At 44.0% G+C, this 19,302-nt stretch overlaps 2 protein-coding genes across 3 annotated transcripts in view; one reads left to right on the top strand and one right to left on the bottom strand.

Moving 5' to 3' along the window:
• LOC121577877 (ATR interacting protein) overlaps positions 1-14,763 on the bottom strand; it is a 31,506-nt gene extending 16,743 nt beyond the window's left edge. The window contains exons 1-8 of the mRNA XM_041891833.2: positions 14,125-14,763; positions 13,787-13,863; positions 13,452-13,622; positions 11,899-12,017; positions 4,828-4,997; positions 4,167-4,247; positions 1,640-1,763; positions 921-1,532 (exon numbers count right to left, since the gene is read on the bottom strand). Coding sequence (XP_041747767.1) covers positions 921-1,532; positions 1,640-1,763; positions 4,167-4,247; positions 4,828-4,997; positions 11,899-12,017; positions 13,452-13,622; positions 13,787-13,863; positions 14,125-14,443 — 1,673 coding nt within the window. The 5' untranslated portion in view covers positions 14,444-14,763. The remainder of the gene's footprint in view (positions 1-920; positions 1,533-1,639; positions 1,764-4,166; positions 4,248-4,827; positions 4,998-11,898; positions 12,018-13,451; positions 13,623-13,786; positions 13,864-14,124) is intronic.
• Positions 14,764-16,065: 1,302 nt separating this feature from the next.
• si:dkey-42i9.4 (uncharacterized protein LOC492503 homolog) lies at positions 16,066-17,652 on the top strand. 2 transcript variants are annotated; one of them, XM_041892958.1, is made up of 3 exons: positions 16,066-16,233; positions 16,401-16,537; positions 16,997-17,652. In XM_041892958.1, the coding sequence occupies exons 2-3, from the start codon at positions 16,420-16,422 to the stop codon at positions 17,389-17,391; spliced, it is 513 nt and encodes a 170-aa protein (XP_041748892.1). In that variant the 5' UTR covers positions 16,066-16,233; positions 16,401-16,419; the 3' UTR covers positions 17,392-17,652. The 2 variants fall into 2 exon arrangements, with proteins under 2 accessions (XP_041748892.1, XP_041748893.1); XM_041892959.1 differs by lacking the exon at positions 16,066-16,233 and having other exon boundaries at positions 16,531-16,617.
• The last annotated feature ends 1,650 nt before the right edge of the window (positions 17,653-19,302 follow it).

Below are 19,302 nucleotides of genomic sequence, written 5' to 3'. Positions count from 1 at the left end.
TATCTGTTGTTCAGCCTGCTGACCACAACGTAATACACTGCTTATCTGTTGTTCAGCCTGCTGACCACAACGTAATCCACTGTTTATCTGTTGTTCAGCCTGCTGACCATAACTTAATACACTGCTTATCTGTTGTTCAGCCTGCTGACCATAACGTAATCCACTGCTTATCTGTTGTTCAGCCTGCTGACCATAACGTAATCCACTGCTTATCTGTTGTTCAGCCTGCTGACCATAACTTAATACACTGCTTATCTGTTGTTCAGCCTGCTGACCATAACTTAATACACTGTTTATCTGTTGTTCAGCCTGCTGACCATAACTTAATACACTGCTTATCTGTTGTTCAGCCTGCTGACCATAACTTAATACACTGCTTATCTGTTGTTCAGCCTGCTGACCATAACTTAATCCACTGCTTATCTGTTGTTCAGCCTGCTGACCATAACTTAATACACTGCTTATCTGTTGTTCAGCCTGCTGACCATAACTTAATACACTGCTTATCTGTTGTTCAGCCTGCTGACCATAACTTAATACACTGCTTATCTGTTGTTCAGCCTGCTGACCATAACTTAATACACTGTTTATCTGTTGTTCAGCCTGCTGACCATAACTTAATACACTGCTTATCTGTTGTTCAGCCTGCTGACCATAACTTAATACACTGCTTATCTGTTGTTCAGCCTGCTGACCATAACTTAATATACTGCTTATCTGTTGTTTAGCCTGCTGACCATAACTTAATACACTGCTTATCTGTTGTTCAGCCTGCTGACCATAACGTAATACACTGCTTATCTGTTGTTCAGCCTGCTGACCATAACGTAATACACTGCTTATCTGTTGTTGTGTTTTTAAAAAGTGTCGACTTGAATTTCCTCATTCAGGACATTAAAAGTTTTCAAAATCATCCAAACCTGTGTGTTGTGCTCCCCTCTGCTCCACCTTTTAGGGCCAGCAGGGTGTTCACCACCTCAGAGCTCTGGGCCACGCTATGATGCAGGACCTTCAGGGCTGCCAGGGCAAACTCCTCCTGACTCCCCAGGGAATCCTCCACGCTGGAGGCCAGGCTGCCGTCCGAGGACCCGGACAGAGAGCTCCCTCTCGGGGTCCTCTTACCAGACCCCGTCCCTGAGCCGTCCAGGGCTACGGCCTCCAGGCTCTGGCAGAACAGGCCGATGTGGTAGTCGAGGAGGGGGAGAAGGTGGACAGCACCGGGACAGGACCTGGTAGTGTTGGTCAGGGCAGGGGCAGAGTGAGAGGGGTTCGGGTTGGGCAGGTCCTGGGGCAGGGCAGTGTGAGAGGGGTTCGGGTTGGGCAGGTCCTGGGGCAGGGCAGTGTGAGAGGGGTTCGGGTTGGGCAGGTCCTGAGGAAGGGCAGTGTGGTGGCTGGGTAGGGCCATCATGTTGAGGCCAGACAGGGCCAGATTCTGGTAGTGTCTGAAGCGTGGCTGTTGACTGTGGGGCTTGTTGTGGCGGGGAACAACACTGGGATCTGGAGAGGAGGAACCGGAGCCAACTGAAGACCCTCTGTAAAGGGTGGACACGGTGTTACAATTACTGCATCAACCAACAAATACACTCAAATAAAACAGCCAAATGAGGGCTGATACAAAAACCCACAATGGGGGTCTTACGAGCTGAGACAGGTGTTGGTCAGGAGACCTGGTAGCGCGTCAGGGCTGATGCAGAGAAGGTGACCCAGACCCAGACTGCTGGGTTCTAGAGGATGCTGTAGCAGCAGACTTAACAGGACCGACCCTACAGAACCAGACAACAGTTAACATGGTGTCCCCACCAACACACAGAGAGAATCAGACAACAGTTAACATGGTATTTGTATTTATTATGGATCCCCATTAGTTCCTGCCAAAGCAGCAGCTACTCTTCCTTGGGTCCGGCTAAATTAAGGCAGTTATACAATTTTAAAAACATTACAAAACATTCATAACAGATTTCACAGCACACTGTGTGCCCTCAGGCCCCTACTCCACCGCTACCTCATATCTACAACACAAAATCCATGTGTAGGTGTGTGTATAGTGCGTATGTTATTGTGTGTGTCTGTGCATGTGTCTGTGTTGCTTCACAGTCCCCGCTGTTCCATAAGGTGGATTTTTATCTGTTTTTAAATCTGATTTTACTGCTTGCATCAGTTACCTGATGTGGAATAGAGTTCCATGTAGTCATGGCTCTATGTAGTACTGTGCACCTCCCATAGTCTGTTCTGGACTTGGGGACTGTGAAGAGACCTCTGGTGGCATGTCTTGTGGGGTATGCATGGGTGTCCGGGCTGTGTGCTAGTAATTTAAACAGACAGCTCGGTGCATTCATCATGTCAACACTAATTACAAAAACAAGTAGTGGTCATGAAATGGCACCGGAGGGGATGGCTGCCGTTTTACAGGCTCCTAACCAACTGTGCTATTTTGTTAGTGTTTTTGCGTTGTTTGTAACTTATTTTGTAACTTATTGTGTACATAATGTTGCTGCTACCGTCTCTCATGACCGAAAATAACTTCTGGACATCAGAACAGCGATTACTCACCTCGAACTGGACGAAGATTTTTTCTTTAACGAGTCTGACGCAAAGGATATACTGCTTTCTCGGGAACGGGCCCAAATCTCCATAATTTGCGTGAAGAAAATATAGAGAAAAAGGGGGCGGAGCTCGGAGCTCGGAGGTCGGGCTGCCTTCGGCGAGTGAGTAAACTTCCACTACCATCCGTTCTATTGGCCAACGTGCAATCATTGGAAAACAAAATGGATGATCTACGATCAAGAATATCCTACCAACGGGATATTAAAAACTGTAATATCTTATGTTTCACTGAGTCGTGGCTGAACGACGACACCGCAGGACAGAGAAGCTACGTCTGGTAAGACGAGGGGCGGGGGTGTGTGTCTATTTGTCAATAACAGCTGGTGCGCGATGTCTAATATTAAAGAAGTCTCGAGGTTTTGCTCCCCTGAGGTAGAGTATCTCATGATAAGCTGTAGACCCACTATCTACCAAGAGAGTTCTCATCTATATTCTTCGTAGCTGTCTATTTACCACCACAAACTGATGCTGGCACTAAGACCGCACTCAACGAGCTGTATAAGGCCATAAACAAACAGGAAAACGCTCATCCCGAAGCGGTGCTCCTAGTGGCCGGGGACTTTAATGCAGGCAAACTTAAATCCGTTCTACCTAATTTCTACCAGCATGTTAAATGTGCAACCAGAGGAAAAAAAACTCTAGACCACCTTTACTCCACACACAGAGACGCATACAAAGCTCTCCCTCGCCCTCCATTTGGCAAATCTAACCATAACTCTATCCTCCTGATTCCTGCCTACAAGCAAAAACGTCAATACAGGATTAAGATTGAATCCTACTACACCGGCTCTGACGGTCGTCGGATGTGGCACCTGACCACACGACTGGACAGTAGTCCAGGTGCGACAAAACTAGGGCCTGTAGAACCTGCCTTGTTGATAGTGTTGTTAAGAAGGCAGAGCAGCGCTTTATTATGGACAGACTTCTCCCCATCTTAGCTACTGTTGTATTAATATGTTTTGACCATGACAGTTTACAATCCAGGGTTACTCCAAGCAGTTTAGTCACCTCAACTTGCTCAATTTCCACATTATTTATTACAAGATTTAGTTGAGGTTTAGGGTTTAGTGAATGATTTGTTCCAAATACAATGATTTTAGTTTTTGAAATATTTAGGACTAATTTATTCCTTGCCACCCATTCTGAAACTAACTGCAGTTCTTTGTTAAGTGTTGCAGTGATTTTCAACTATATATAGAGAATAGACTGAGGGTTAGGTAAATAGTACAACTATATATAGAGAATAGACTGAGGGTTAGGTAAATAGTACAACTATATATAGAGAATAGACTGAGGGTTAGGTAAATAGTACAACTATATATAGAGAATAGACTGAGGGTTAGGTAAATAGTACAACTATATATAGAGAATAGACTGAGGGTTAGGTAAATAGTACAACTATATATAGAGAATAGACTGAGGGTTAGGTAAATAGTACAACTATATATAGAGAATAGACTGAGGGTTAGGTAAATAGTACAACTATATATAGAGAATAGACTGAGGGTTAGGTAAATAGTACAACTATATATAGAGAATAGACTGAGGGTTAGGTAACTCACCTTGATGATGAGAGGGTTGAAATGTGTTAAAAGGGTCTGAGTGAGTCACTTCCTGTCTGCTGCTGAACTGTGGTTTTCCATCTGAACACAAGACGACATGCGCCTAGTCAGAAGAGCCTTACAAACACTCACACTGGACTCTTTTCCCCCCTGACTTTGCCGATAGCTACTTTATTGAGGAAAATATACTTACGCCTGTGATATGTGGTTGTGCCACCCAGCTGTCTTCAGATGAATGCACTAACTGTAAGTCACTCTGGATAAGAGCGTCTGCTAAATGACTACATTTAAAATGTAACACATGGGGACTTGTAGCCTTGAGACATGTCCCCTGTAGCTCAGTTGGTAGGGCATGGCGCTTGCAACGGCAGGGTTGTGGGTTCGTTTCCCACGGGGGGGCAGTATGAAAAATGTATGCACTCACTAACTGTAAGTCGCTCTGGATAAGAGCGTCTGCTAAATGACTAAAATGTAAATGTCTTCATAGTAATTGAGAGGGACTACAAGCCATGTCTCTAAATACACATTTTGTTGATCACTAAATAGGAGCTTTAATTATGTTACATAACACAGGGGACTTGGAACAAAATGGTTTTAAAAATGGAAGGAACCGGTAGGAACGTGATAATCCATAGTCAATCAATCAGCCAATCATACGTACCGTCTCTGAGGTGTCCTGGTCCGGAGGTCGTGCCCGGCGTTGACCTGGAGGGCAGCTGGGCACCAAACGTCTCCTTGGTGATGAAGGCTGTTCCTCCAGGAAAGGCTACACAGTGGGGGCTGCTGCTAGCACCACTGGCACCCTGGAGCTGAGCAGCAGGACCAGACAGTCTGGGGCCAGAGACGGGGGTTCATTAGTACCATGCCATTTAGAGGGTGAATGGGCAAGACAAAAGATTTACAGTGCTTTCTGAAAGTACAATTAGTATTCAACACCCTTTGTTATGGCAAGCCTAAATAACTTAAGGAGTGAAAACTTGCTTAACAAGTCACATAATAAGTTGCATGGACTCCCTCTGTGTGAACTAATAGTGTTTAACATGATTTTTGAATGACTACCTAATTTCTGTACCCCACACATACAATTATCTGTAGGGCCCCTAAGTGTAGCAGTGAATTTCAAACACCGATTCAACCACAAAGACCAGGGAGGTTTTCCAATGCCTCGCAAAGAAGGGCACCTATTGGTAGATGTCTTTTATGACCAAAAAGAGCTTCTGGATATCAGGACAGCGATTTCTCACCTCGTATTGGACGAAGATTTTTATTCAAAGAGTCGGACGCAAAGGATATTCTACAGACACCTGACAAGGCCCAAATCCCCGTCATTCGCATGAGAAAGAGACAGAGATATCGTGGACATAGGTTGGGGTGCCTTGTAAGGATCCGACGGCGAGCGAGTAATCTGCCTCTTCCATCATTCCTATTAGCCAACGTACAATCATTGGAAAACGAAATAGACGACCTACGATCACGGATATCCTACCAACAGGACATTAAAAACTGTCATATCTTATGTTTCACCGAGTCGTGGCTGAACGACGACATGGACAACATACAGCTAGCGGGCTATACGCTACATCGGCAGGATAGAACGGCTGACTCCGGTAAGACAAGGGGTGGCGGTCTGTGTATATTTGTAAACAACAGCTGGTGCATGAAATCTAATATTAAGGAAGTCTCGAGGTTTTGCTCGCCTGAGGTAGAGTATCTCATGATAAGCTGTAGATCCACTATCTACCAAGAGAGTTTTCATCTATATTATTTATAGCTGTCTATTTACCACCACAAACCGATGCTGGCATTAAGATTGCACTGAATGAGCTGTATAAGGCCATAAGTCAACAGGAAAACGCTCATCCAGAGGCAGCGCTCCTAGTGGCCGGGAACTTTAATGCAGGGAAACTTAAATCCGTTCTACCTAATTTCTACCAGCATGTTAAATGTGCAACCAGAGGAAAAAAAACTCTAGACCACCTTTACTCCACACACAGAGACGCATACAAAGCTCTCCCTCGCCCTCCATTTGGCAAATCGGACCATAATTATATCCTCCTGATTCCTGCTTATAAGCAAAAACTAAAGCAGGAAGCACCAGTGACTCGGTTAATAAGGTAGTGGTCAGATGACGCAGATGCTAAGCTACAGGACTGTTTTAATAGCACCGACTAGAATATGTTCCAGGATTCTTCCGATGGGATTGAGGAGTACACCACATCAGTCACCGGCTTCATCAATAAGTGCATCGATGACGTCGTCCCCACAGTGACCGTACGTACATACCCCAACCAGAAGCCATGGATTACAGGCAGCATCCGCACTGAGCTAAAGGGTAGAGCTGCCGCTTTCAAGGAGCGGGACCCTAACCCGGACGCTTATAAGAAATCCCGCTATGCCCTCCGACGAACCATCAAACAGGCAAAGAGTCAATACAGGACTAAGATTGAATCGTACTACACCGGCTCTGACGCTCGTCGGATGTGGCAGGGCTTGAAAACGATTACAGACTACAAAGGGAAGCACAGCCGCGAGCTGCCCAGTGACACAAGCCTACCAGATGGACTAAATGCCTTTTATGCTCGCTTCGAGGCAAGCAACACTGAAGCATGCATGAGAGCACCAGCTGTTCCGGATGACTATGTGATCACGCTCTCCGTAGCCAATGTGAGTAAGACTTAAGCAGGTCAACATTCACAAGGCCGCAGGGCCAGATGGATTACCAGGACGTGTACTCCGAGCATGTGCTGACCAACTGGCAAGTGTCTTCACTGACATTTTCAACATGTCCCTGACTGAGTCTGTAATACCAACATGTTTCAAGCAGAACACCATAGTCCCTGTGCCCAAGAACACCAAGGTAACCTGCCTAAATGACTACCGACCCATAGCACAGGTGGTAAGGGTAGGTAACAACACATCTGTCACGCTGATCCTCAACACGGGGGCCCCTCAGGGGTGCGTACTCCCTGTTCACCCATGACTGCATGAACAGGCACGACTCCAACACCATCATTAAGTTTGCAGATGACACAACAGTGGTAGGCCTGATCACCGACAACGATGAGACAGCCTATAGGGAGGAGGTCAGAGACCATCGAGAGCATCCTGCCTGGTTGCATCACTGCCTGGTATGGCAACTGCTCGGCCTCCGACCGCAATGCACTACAGAGGGTAGTGCGTACGGCCCAGTACATCACTGGGGCCAAGCTTCCTGCCATCCAGGACCTCTATACCAGGCGGTGTCAGAGGAAGGCCCTAAAAATTGTCAAAGACTCTAGTCATAGACTGTTCACTCTGCTACCGCACGGCAAGCGGTACCGGAGCGCCAAGTCTAGGTCCAAAAGGCTTCTTAACAGCTAATCATGGCTACTATTTGCATTGCCCCCCCTCAACCCCCTCTTTTACGCTGCTGCTACTCTGTTTATTATTTATGCATAGTCACTTTAACTCTACCCACATGTACATATTACCTCAATCACCTCAACTAACCTGTACCCCTGCACCTTTACTCTGTACCGGTACCCCCCAAGGTTCAGCTTGAGGTGGTGATCCGTCATCCATACTGATATGTCTGCCAGACATGCAGAGACGCGATTCGCCACCTGGTAAATGTACCCCTGCACATTGACTCTGTACCGGTACCCCCTGTATACAGCCTCCCTACTGTTATTTTATTTTACTGCAGCTCTAATTAGTTTTTCCAGCAGCAGACTATGATCGATAATGTCAAAAGCCGCACTGAAGTCTAACAAAACAGACCCCACAATATTTTTATCATCAATTTCTGCTGTGCTTGTTGAATGTCCTTACCTATAAGCATGCTGAAAGTCGGGTGTTAATTTGTTTACTGTAAAATAGCATTGTATCTGGTCAAACACCATTTTTTCCAATAGTTTACTAAGGGTTGGTAACAGGCTGATTGGTCAGCTATTTGAGCCAGTAAAGGGGGCTTTACTATTCTTGGGTAACGGAATGACTTTTGCTTCCCTCCAGGCCTGAGGGCACACACTTTCTAGTAGGCTTAGATGGAAGATATGGCAAATAGGAGTGGCAATATCGTCCGCTATTATCCTCAGTAATTTTCCATCCATGTTGTCAGACCCAGGTAGCTTGTAATTGTTGATAGACAACAATAATTTTTTCACCTCTTCCACACTCACTATACGGAAGTCAAAATTACAATGCCTGTCTTTCATAATTTGGTCAGATATACTTGGATGTGTGGTGTTGGCGTTTGTTGCTGGCATGTCATGCCTACGTTTGCTAATCTTGCCAATGAAAAAATCATTAAAGTAGTTGGCAATATCAGTGGGTTTTGTGATGAATGAGCCATCTGATTCAATGAATGATGGAGCTGAGTTTGCCTTTTTGCCCAAAACTTCATTTAAGGTGCTCCAAAGCTTTTTACTATCATTCTTTATGTAATTTATTTTTGTTTCATAGTGTAGTTTCTTCTTCATCTTTCTTTTTATTCAGTTTAGTTTCTCCATTTGCAGTACGTTTGCCAATCGGTTGTGCTGCCAGACTTATTTGCCATTCCTTTTGCCTCATCCCTCTCAAACATAGTTTTTTTTAATTCCTCATCAATCCATTGGGATTTAACAGTTTTTACAGTCATTTTCTTAATGGGTGCATGCTTATTAGTAACTGGAATAAACAATTTCATAAATGTGTCAAGTGCAGCGTCTGGTTGCTCCTCATTACACACCACGGACCAACAAATATTCAATACATCAACATAAGAATCACTACAAAACTTCTTGCATGACCTCATACACTATATTAGGCCCAGCCTTTGGATCTTTGGTTTTCCTAGATATGGCTACTATATTGTGATGACTACATCCGATGGATTTGGATACTGCTTTAAAGCAAATTTATGCAGCATTAGTAAAGATGAGATCAATACATGTTGATGATTTCATTCCTGTGCTGTTTGTAACTACCCTGGTAGGTTGATTGATAACCTGAACCAGGTTGCAGCCACTGGTTACAGTTTGAAGCTTTCTCTTGAGTGGGCAGCCTGATGAAAGCCAGTCAATATTTAAATCACCCAGACAATATACCTCTCTGTTGATATCACATACATTATCAAGCATTTCACACATATTACCCAGATACTGACTGTTAGCACTTGGTGGTCTATAGCAGCTTCCCACCAGAATGGGCTTTATGTGAGGCAGGTGAACCTGTAGCCATATTACTTCAACAGCATTTAACATGATATCCTCTCTAATCTTCACAGGAATGTGGCAGCACAGCCCCCTTTGGCATTACTGTCTTGTCTGTAAATGTTATAACCATGTATTGCTACCACTGTATCATCAAAGGTTTTATCTAAGTGAGTTTCAGAGATAGTCAGAATATGGATGTCATCTGTTGCTAGCAAGTTATTGACTTAATGAACCTTGTTTCTTAAGCTATATATGTTAATATGGGCTATTTGTAACACTTTTCTGGGATGCTTGATTTTTTTCATTGCTTTACTGGGAAGCTTAGCAAAAGTAGACTTGCTCATGTTATTTATATTGGAGCTGATAGTGCAGGGTGAGCTGCACCCAGTGGACTTCCTACTAGGGCACACCGCCTCAGTGCTAACAGTATAACTCTGGTTCATAGGCTCATGATTACTGCATACAACAGCTGTAGGATCAACAGAGGTATCCAGGGCAATTAGGGGGACATAAATGAAGTTACTTTCATTGTCTTCCAACGCTCCTGGGATAATGTACATTTGCTGAAGCATTATGACAACTCAGCATCACAATGGTAGGGATGAACGGAGCTGGGCTTGGGTCATTGATAAGTAATTGTCTCAACGCAGCCTTTTAATGCTGTGGAAGGATCCAGGAACCGAAATGATTTGTGTGGATCCCATCCTCCTTATATTATAGGTATGCTTGTCATCGGCAAGGACCAGCGAGTTTTATTTAAATAAAAAGAAACAGAATAGTGCTAAACACAGGCAAAATCCTAGAAGAAAACCTGGTTCAGTCTGTTTTCCAACAGACACTGGGAGACAAATTCACATTTCAGCAGGACAATAACCTAAAACACAAGGCCAAATATACACTGGAGTTGCTTACTAAGACGACATTGAATGTTCCTGAGTGGCCTAGTTACAGTTTTGACTTAAATCGGCTTCAAAATCTATGGTAAGACTTGAAAATGTCTATCTAGCAATTATCAACACCCAACTTGACAAGAGTTTGAAGAATTTTTAAAAGAATAATGTGCAAATATTGTAAAATCCTGCAAACTACGCATTTCCAGCAACCGAAAGCAAAAAAAAAAAGGCCTTATATAATAACAAATAAATGAAAATGGTGCAGCCAGTCCACAAGGTGGCGCAGCGCCTGTCTTACATTCTTTGGCGAGAACCCTGATCCATATCAGACAAATATTAGTAAAGTCATAACATAACAAAATAAAGACAATAGCTAACCCTCCCAGATTGAAAACGGTCTAATGTCTGCCTGAAAATTGTTGGTCTGCGTACTTTCGTCTTATGTTCAATCATCTCATTACATATCATATACAGAAAGACTGGTAGACTGAAGAGCAGCTAACCTGTTTCCGGTGACAGCGTGTGTGTTTGGTTACCTGTTTCTTGGTGACAGCGTGTGTGTTTGGTTACCTGTTTCTGGTGACAGCGTGTGTGTTTGGTTACCTGTTTGTGGTGACAGCGTGTGTGTTTGGTTACCTGTTTGTGGTGACAGCGTGTGTGTTTGGTTACCTGTTTCTGGTGACAGCGTGTGTGTTTGGTTACCTGTTTCTGGTGACAGCGTGTGTGTTTGGTTACCCGTTTCTGGTGACAGCGTGTGTGTTTGGTTACCTGTTTCTTGGTGACAGCGTGTGTGTTTGGTTACCTGTTTCTGGTGACAGTATGTGTTTTTGGTTACCTGTTTCTGGTGACAGCGTGTGTGTTTGGTTACCCGTTTCTGGTGACAGCGTGTGTGTTTGGTTACCTGTTTCTTGGTGACAGCGTGTGTGTTTGGTTACCTGTTTCTGGTGACAGCGTGTGTGTTTGGTTACCTGTTTCTTGGTGACAGCGTGTGTGTTTGGTTACCTGTTTCTGGTGACAGCGTGTGTGTTTGGTTACCTGTTTCTGGTGACAGCGTGTGTGTTTGGTTACCTGTTTCTTGGTGACAGCGTGTGTGTTTGGTTTCCTGTTTCTGGTGACAGCGTGTGTGTTTGGTTTCCTGTTTCTGGTGACAGCGTGTGTGTTTGGTTACCTGTTTCTGGTGACAGCGTGTGTGTTTGGTTACCTGTTTCTGGTGACAGCGTGTGTGTTTGGTTACCTGTTTGTGGTGACAGCGTGTGTGTTTGGTTACCTGTTTGTGGTGACAGCGTGTGTGTTTGGTTACCTGTTTGTGGTGACAGCGTGTGTGTTTGGTTACCTGTTTCTGGTGACAGCGTGTGTGTTTGGTTACCCGTTTCTGGTGACAGCGTATGTGTTTGGTTACCCGTTTCTGGTGACAGTGTATGTGTTTGGTTACCTGTTTCTTGGTGACAGCGTGTGTGTTTGGTTACCTGTTTGTGGTGACAGCGTGTGTGTTTGGTTACCTGTTTCTTGGTGACAGCGTGTGTGTTTGGTTACCTGTTTCTGGTGACAGCGTGTGTGTTTGGTTACCTGTTTCTGGTGACAGCGTGTGTGTTTGGTTACCTGTTTCTGGTGACAGCGTGTGTGTTTGGTTACCTGTTTCTGGTGACAGCGTGTGTGTTTGGTTACCTGTTTCTGGTGACAGGTGAAGCCGCTGCTTTCCTTCCTCTCTCTGTGTTCAGTAGTTTAGTCTTCATCTCATTCATCTCAGCCTCCTTGAAGTGCAGCTCAGACAGCAGGGACTGCACCTGTTGACACAGATCACTTTATTGGACGTCCAACGGAAACTTGTCTTCTGCTTCATTCCAACCCCGCCGTAAGACACGCATACAGAGGTTGGATAGGTTGGAGAGTTCAAATACAGCCAGACAAACCAATGGGTTAGGGTTAGATGGTCATCAGAAGACCATTATAAATATAAAAAAAATATAAAAAAAATATATATATATATATATACACTACCGTTCAAAAGTTTGGGGTCACATAGAAATGTCCTTGTTTTCGAAAGAAAAGCTATTTTTTTGTCCATTAAAATAACATCAAATTGATCAGAAATACAATGTAGACATTGCTAATGTTGTAAATGGCTATTGGAGCTGGAAACGGCTGATTTCTAATGGAATATCTACATAGGCGTACAGAGGCCCATTATCAGAAACCATCAGTCCTGTGTTCCAATGGCACGTTGTGTTTGCTAATCCAAGTTTATCATTTTAAATGGCTAATTGATCATTAGAAAACCCTTTTGCAATTATGTTAGCACAGCTGAAAACTGTTGTGCTGATTAAAGAAGCAATAAAACTGGCCTTCTTGAGACTAGTTGAGTATCTGGAGCATCAGCAATTGTGGGTTCGATTACAGGCTCAAAATGGCCAGAAACAAATAACTTTCTTCTGAAACTTCAGTCTATTCTTGTTCTGAGAAATGAAGGCTATTCCATGCGAGAAATTGCCAAGAAACTGAAGATCTCGTACAACGCTGTGTACTACTCCCTTCACAGAACAGCGCAAACTGGCTCTAACCAGAATAGAAAGAGGAGTGGGAGGCCACGATGCAGAACTGAGCAAGAGGACAAATACATTAGAGTGTCTAGTTTGAGAAACAGACGCCTCACAGGTCCTCAACTGGCAGCTTCATTAGTACCTGCAAAACACCAGTCTCAACGTCAACAGTGAAGAGGCGACTCCGGGATGCTTACCTTCTACATTTACATTTTAGTCATTTAGCAGACGCTCTTATCCAGAGCGACTTACAGTTAGTGAGTGCATACATTTTATTTTTTTCTCATACTGTCCCCCCGTGGCAATCAAACCCACAACCCTGGCGTTGCAAACGCCATGCTCTACCAACTGAGCTACATCCCTGCCGGCCATTCCCTCCCCTACCCTGGACGACGCTGGGCCAATTGTGCGCCGCCCCATGAGTCTCCCGGTCGCGGCACTTTGAAAAAAGGATAAGGTTTTCCAGAAATCCAGGCTGGAGGATTCTGGATTTCCTGCTTGTTCCCTCCTGATACCTGGAATTTTAAAACCAGGATTTCTGGAAAACCTGGGAATGTTGGTAAAGTTACCGGAATTTTGCAACTCTAGGTCGGACTCGGCAGGATAGTGTGTAAAGGGTCGTTTCTTAATACATCAGGGTTTGATAGTCGTACAGTATCAAAAACAGACTTGGACGTCTACCTTCTTGGCGAGCTCCTTCTCCTTCTCGCTCTGAGCGTCTCTCTTCTCCCTCTCCAGGAGGAGCTGAGCCTGTCTTTGCGCCTCCTTCTCCTGCTGGGCGACCCTGAGGGAGTCACGCAGAACTCTGATCTCTCCATTCTTCATCAGGATCTCCTCTTCTACCTCCTTCAGCTGTAGAACACAACCACATCACACCGTCATATTTGGTTTATGACTAGCCAAACATGCTATTGAGCATGCTGCTGAGACTTCTAAAAAGTAAACTAGCAATGTGAGTACATGTCATGAGACTTTCCAGGATTTGAGTTTAACACCTCAGCATGTCAGTTTCCAACCTTTTTCTTGAGGTCTGCTTGTTGGGCTTCCAGTTGCTTTAAATGCTCCCCGTCAGTTTTTGACTGATGTCCGTTTCCTGCAAAAACAAGTGGAAAATATATATTCTGTCGGCATTGGAAGAACAAATCAAATCAAATCTTCTTTATTTCTCACATGCGCCGGATACAACAGGTGTGTATATATATATATATATATATTCTGTCAGGAACAGAAAAACAAGTGGAAAATATATTCTGTCAGGAATAAAAAAAAACAAGAGAACAATATATATCCTGTCAGGAATAGGTACGTTAAGTGCTTTAGGCCACAGACAGTACATTTATTTCAGACGTCTTACCAAAAGTTTCTTTACATGGAAACTCAGGGATCTCTCCGTCTCTCATAGGGTTACTCATGGCCAGACCAGAGGGTTGTTGTCTGCTCCCCGAATAAGACTTCTTCAACTCCCCTGGTCGAGGACCAATGGACCCCATCGCCATAGTTGTCCCTTTGGAGCTTGGCCCTGGTTCTGCTAGCTCCCCGTTCACGGCCTGAGATGCTATAATATCAATCTCTTCTAGATCATCCTGGGTGAAGTCATCGTCATCTCCGAAGGGGTCATTACATGGAGCCGCATGGCTCATCCTCTTGAGGCGCTTGCTGGGTGGGTACTCCATGTTACCGGTCCAGGGATGCGGCTGGGCTGGAATACCTACTTTGTTTTGCCCCTGACGTTACTAGAAAACGTATAGCTTGGATAGCCAAGTAGAAACGTTTTAGCTAGCTAACTAGCGCCAGTCAATGTGGGTCAGGGAACTCAACCATAAAACCTGAACCTCTCTGGTATGGCCATTCAAAGCAAACCTCTGACTAGTTATTTGTCGCACGTGTCACAATTTAGAAGGCATTCCTAAAATAGTTCACAAAAAAACACCTTCAGGCTAGCTCAGTTAGCAAGCTATCAAACCATGTTTCGAACGGTTTACAGAATGAGCTAATTACAACGCTCCTTATTCACGACCTCAACTTAAACAGCAATCCTATTGGTCTAGAAAGCGCTCCGTTGATAAAACTGTATGGGTAGCCAAATGGGACAAAAATAACAACGCGAGAGTTTCTCTCTCTCTCTCTCTCTCTCTCTCTCTCTCTCTCTCTCTCTCTCTCTCTCTCTCTCTCTCTCTCTCTCTCTCTCTCTCTCTCTCTCTCTCTCTCTCTCTCTCTCTCTCTCTCTCTCTCTCTCTCTCTCTCTCTCTCTCTCTCTCTCTCTCTCTCTCTCTCAATTCAATTCAATTCAATTCAATTTAAGGGCTTTATTGGCATGGGAAACGTGTGTTAAGTGAAGTAGATAGTAAACAAAAGTGAAATAAACAATAAATATTAACAGTAAACATTACACTCAGAAGTTTCAAAAGAATAAAGACATTTCAAATGTCATATTATGTATATATACAGTGTTGTAACAATGTGCAAATAGTTAAAGTACAAATGGGAAAATAAATAAACATAAATATGGGTTGTATTTACAATGGTGTTTGTTCTTCACTGGTTGCCCTTTTCTTGTGGCAACAGGTCACACATCTTGCTGCTGTGATGGCACACTGTGGTTTTTCACCCAGTAGATAAGGGAGCTTATCAAAATTGGGTTTGTTTTCGAATTCTTTGTGGATCGCTGTAATCTGAGGGAAATATGTGTCTCTAATATGGTCATACATTTGGCAGGAGGTTAGGAAGTGCAGCTCAGTTTCCACCTCATTTTGTGGGCAGTGTGCACATAGCCTGTCTTCTCTTGAGAGCCAGGTCTGCCTACGGCGGCCTTTCTCAATAGCAAGGCTATGCTCACTGAGTCTGTACATAGTCACTCTCTCTCTCTCTCTCTCTCTCTCTCTCTCTCTCTCACCCTCGCTCTTACTCACTCACGATAACTCTCACTCCAACTCTCACTCTCACTCCAACTCTCACTCTTAGTCCCTCTCCTCTCGTGGACAGATCAAAATCTGCACAAAAAAAGAAAGGGACAGACAATACTTTTTAATTGATGCCCATGAGATTGTTTACGCACCATTTCAATCCATGATTTTGTGTCAGTGGTACATAGCAGATCATGAATACATCGACCAAATGTTTTAATATGGGTGAATATTGTGGTGATATCATTATGGCATTATTCTGTGTAGTAAATGATTGAGAAAAAACATTTCTATAAATTCTCCACTTTTACAAAATGAGCGGAAATCTTTCTTTATGACGTCATAGGTGATGTGTGACAGGATTGGTTGGCTGGGTTTGTGGTCCTCTAGAATGTTTACCAGCTGAGCAGAAAAAGAAGCAGCTGTGTAGTGAGCGCGAAAGAGATTGCACTGAAATACGTTTTTTCCACGTAATCTACATTTTCCCCTTTTCAAAATCTCGCAGTCCTATTTGCAAGAAGAAGAAGCGATCCAGTAACTTTTTCCTGATTGTAGACCAGGTTTGTTGTTTTTGCTCGTAATTTATGTTAATAATTGCAACAAAGAGAGACGTGTCGGTGGTTATAACATTGTTATTACCTAGGTTGTTCTTTCCGTTACAATCTTGGTCTAAATGTAGCCTATACGTTGGTTGTGAACTAATGTTCTCCCTTGGTTGACTCTATAGCTGATGATACGGATATAAAATGAAAACTGAAGTATCCACTGCAGCGAATTTCATCTCCAGATTACTGAAAACAACTGGACTGCTATCCCAGGAGCAACTTCAGCATTTCAGCCATTCCCTCGAAAAATCTCTGGGAGGTAAAATGGATGGGGAATATGTCTGTTCATGCATAGCGTAGCCTATAAGATCACCAGACAAGTATGCATTCAATCACATGGTCAGTAACACTGTCTTCTTTTTTCTTATGCAGATCAAGTAGTAGTTTAGGGCTACAGGCTATGTATGAACATTAGGCTGTCACTTAGCTAGCTACCTGTAGGACAGACAACGTAGACACCAGGATAGGCCAGAATAATCATTGTGTGGATTGCTTTGTTTTGTCATTTCTGGGGATATTCTTGCTGTTAAAATCTTCAATGGTGATTGATGTCTGAGTAGCAGACGTGTCATTCATTGACACACACACACACAATGACGAAACATGAAGGACAGAGAACAAAAATGTCTATTATTATCAGGTAAAGAACTGCATTTTTGAACGGCCAATCCTTTTCTATACGTCAATTCTGACATGACTTTGTAATTTCTCTTTGCAGATCACTACAAGCACCACTGGTTCCCTAACGCTCCCTGCCGGGGCTCAGCTTACAGATGCATCAGAATCAATGAGAACCACAAGATGGACCCGGTGATCGGGGAGGCCGCCGGCACCATTGGACTGACCAGAGAACAGCTCTTCTCCCTTCTGCCCAGCGAGCTCACCATGTGGGTGGACCCGTACGAGGTGTCGTACAGGATCGGAGAGGACGGCTCCATCTGCGTCCTCTATGAATCTGAGCCATCATCATCATCATCATCATCTACAGCCTCTAACCAGAGCCAAGGGGACAGCAACAACAGAGCAGGCAGTTGCAAAGGTGAACTGAGAGTGGGGATGGGGAGGTCCAAAAAGCCCAAGTCCTTCACCATGATAAGGATCTCCAGTAGCTAAATGTTTACCTGCCCCACCCTCCTGGACACTTGGACCTAGGTTACACACATATTGGTTAGAATAATTGTTCATTTCTTTCTTTCTTTTTTTTAATATTAAAAAATATGTTTAGTACTTTGAAGATCAACTTGTTCACCTTTATGGATATTGATACTACATGGGTCTATTTTGAGATAGAATTATTGACAGAAGATTAATTTTTAACGTATGTTCTTGATGTTGCTAATTTATACACAGTATATTAAACACACTGCATTTGAATGGAATGTCACAGGCTAATGATTTTGTCAAACATCAATATTATTTGATTATGTCTGCATCTCCAAATGGTCAACAGTGTGACTCTGAAAAGGGAGGGTCCGGGAGGCTCAGAAGGCAATATTTCAAAAAATATAAACAACCATAAAGACGCAAAAAGTTGTGTCTGATATTATATTGATAATACAGAACACATATGTACATTTTAGTCATTTTAGCAGACGCTCTTATCCAGAGCGACTTACAGTTAGAGTGCATACATTATTATAAAAAAAAAAAAAATCATACCCCCCCGTGGGAATCGAACCCACATCCCTGGCGTTGCAAACGCCACGCTCTACCAACTGAGTTACATCCCTGCCGGCCATTCCCTCCCCTACCCTGGACGACGCTGGGCCAATTGTGCCTTATGTCAGTGGTTCCCAACCAGGGGTACTAGGACCCCTGAGGGTACTCAGTCTATCCACAGGGGGTACTTGAGAAGACTCATGAGACCATAGACCTACTGGTAAAATGCACATGAAGGGGGTACTTCAGGGTTACTCCGGGCAGAGCCAAATTCAGTTAGTGGTACAGTAATGGAAAAAGGTTGGGAACCACTGGTGTACACTCCACTAACACATGGATCATCTACCGAACAGGTTGGGAACCACTGCCTTATGTTATGGAGATCTTTTACATATTTTGAACTTTCAAGTGAGGTAGAACATCTCTAAAAGGTCGTTTTGAAATATATTTTAATAAAGTTATGCTGTGGAATAACCGTTTTTTAACTTAAGAATTAGAATAAGTCGATATAAAGTGAAATCAAAATAAGAACGGTGAGTCAGATACACTATATATACACAACAGTCTGTGGACACCCCGTTGCTGACAGGTGTATAAAATCGAGCACACAGCCATGCGATCTCCATAGACAAAAACTGGCAGTAGAATGGCCTTTTAGAAGAGCTCAGTGAATTTCAACGTGGCACCGTCATAGGATGCCACCTTTCCAACAAGTCAGTTTGTCAAATCTCTGCCCTGCTAGAGCTGCCCCGGGTCAACTGTAAGTGCTGTTATTGTGAAATGGAAACTTCTAGGAGCAACAACGGCTCAGCCGCGAAGTGGTAGGCCACACAAGCTCACAAAACGGGACCACCGAGAGCTGAAGCGCGTAGAGGGTAAAAATAGTCTGTCCTCGGTTGCAACACTCACTACGGAGTTCCAAACTGCCTCTGGATGCAACGTCAGGACAATAACTGTTCGTCGGGAGCTTCATTAAATGGATTTCCATGGCCGAGCAGTCGCACACAAGCCTAAGATCACCATGCGCAATGCCAAGCGTCGGCTCCATTGGACAAATCTGGGTTTGGCGGATGCCAGGAAAACGCTACCTGCCCCAATGCATAGTGCCAACTGTGAAGTTTGGTGGAGGAGGAATAATGGTCTGGGGCTGTTTTTCATGGTTCGGGCCCCTTAGTTCCAGTGAAGGGAAATCTTAATGCTACAGCATACAATGACATTCTAGACGATTCTGTGCTTCCAACTTCGTGGCAACAGTTTGGGGAAAGCCCTTTCCTGTTTCAGCACGACAAAGCCCCCGTGCACAAAGCGATGTCCATACAGAAATGGTTTGTTGCGTTCGGTGTGGAAGAACTTGACTGGCCTGCA

This window comes from Coregonus clupeaformis, chromosome 12 (assembly GCF_020615455.1).
Source record: "Coregonus clupeaformis isolate EN_2021a chromosome 12, ASM2061545v1, whole genome shotgun sequence".
Lineage (NCBI taxonomy): Eukaryota > Metazoa > Chordata > Actinopteri > Salmoniformes > Salmonidae > Coregonus > Coregonus clupeaformis.
This window is presented reverse-complemented; position numbering and strand designations above follow the sequence as displayed.

Excerpts from the sequence above, each read along its gene's own strand:
- si:dkey-42i9.4 (XM_041892958.1), top strand. The coding sequence starts at position 16,420 with ATGAAAACTGAAGTATCCACTGCAGCGAATTTCATCTCCAGATTACTG. Across the intron at positions 16,538-16,996 it reads CCTCGAAAAATCTCTGGGAG|ATCACTACAAGCACCACTGG; the intron begins GTAAAATGGATG and ends TTCTCTTTGCAG.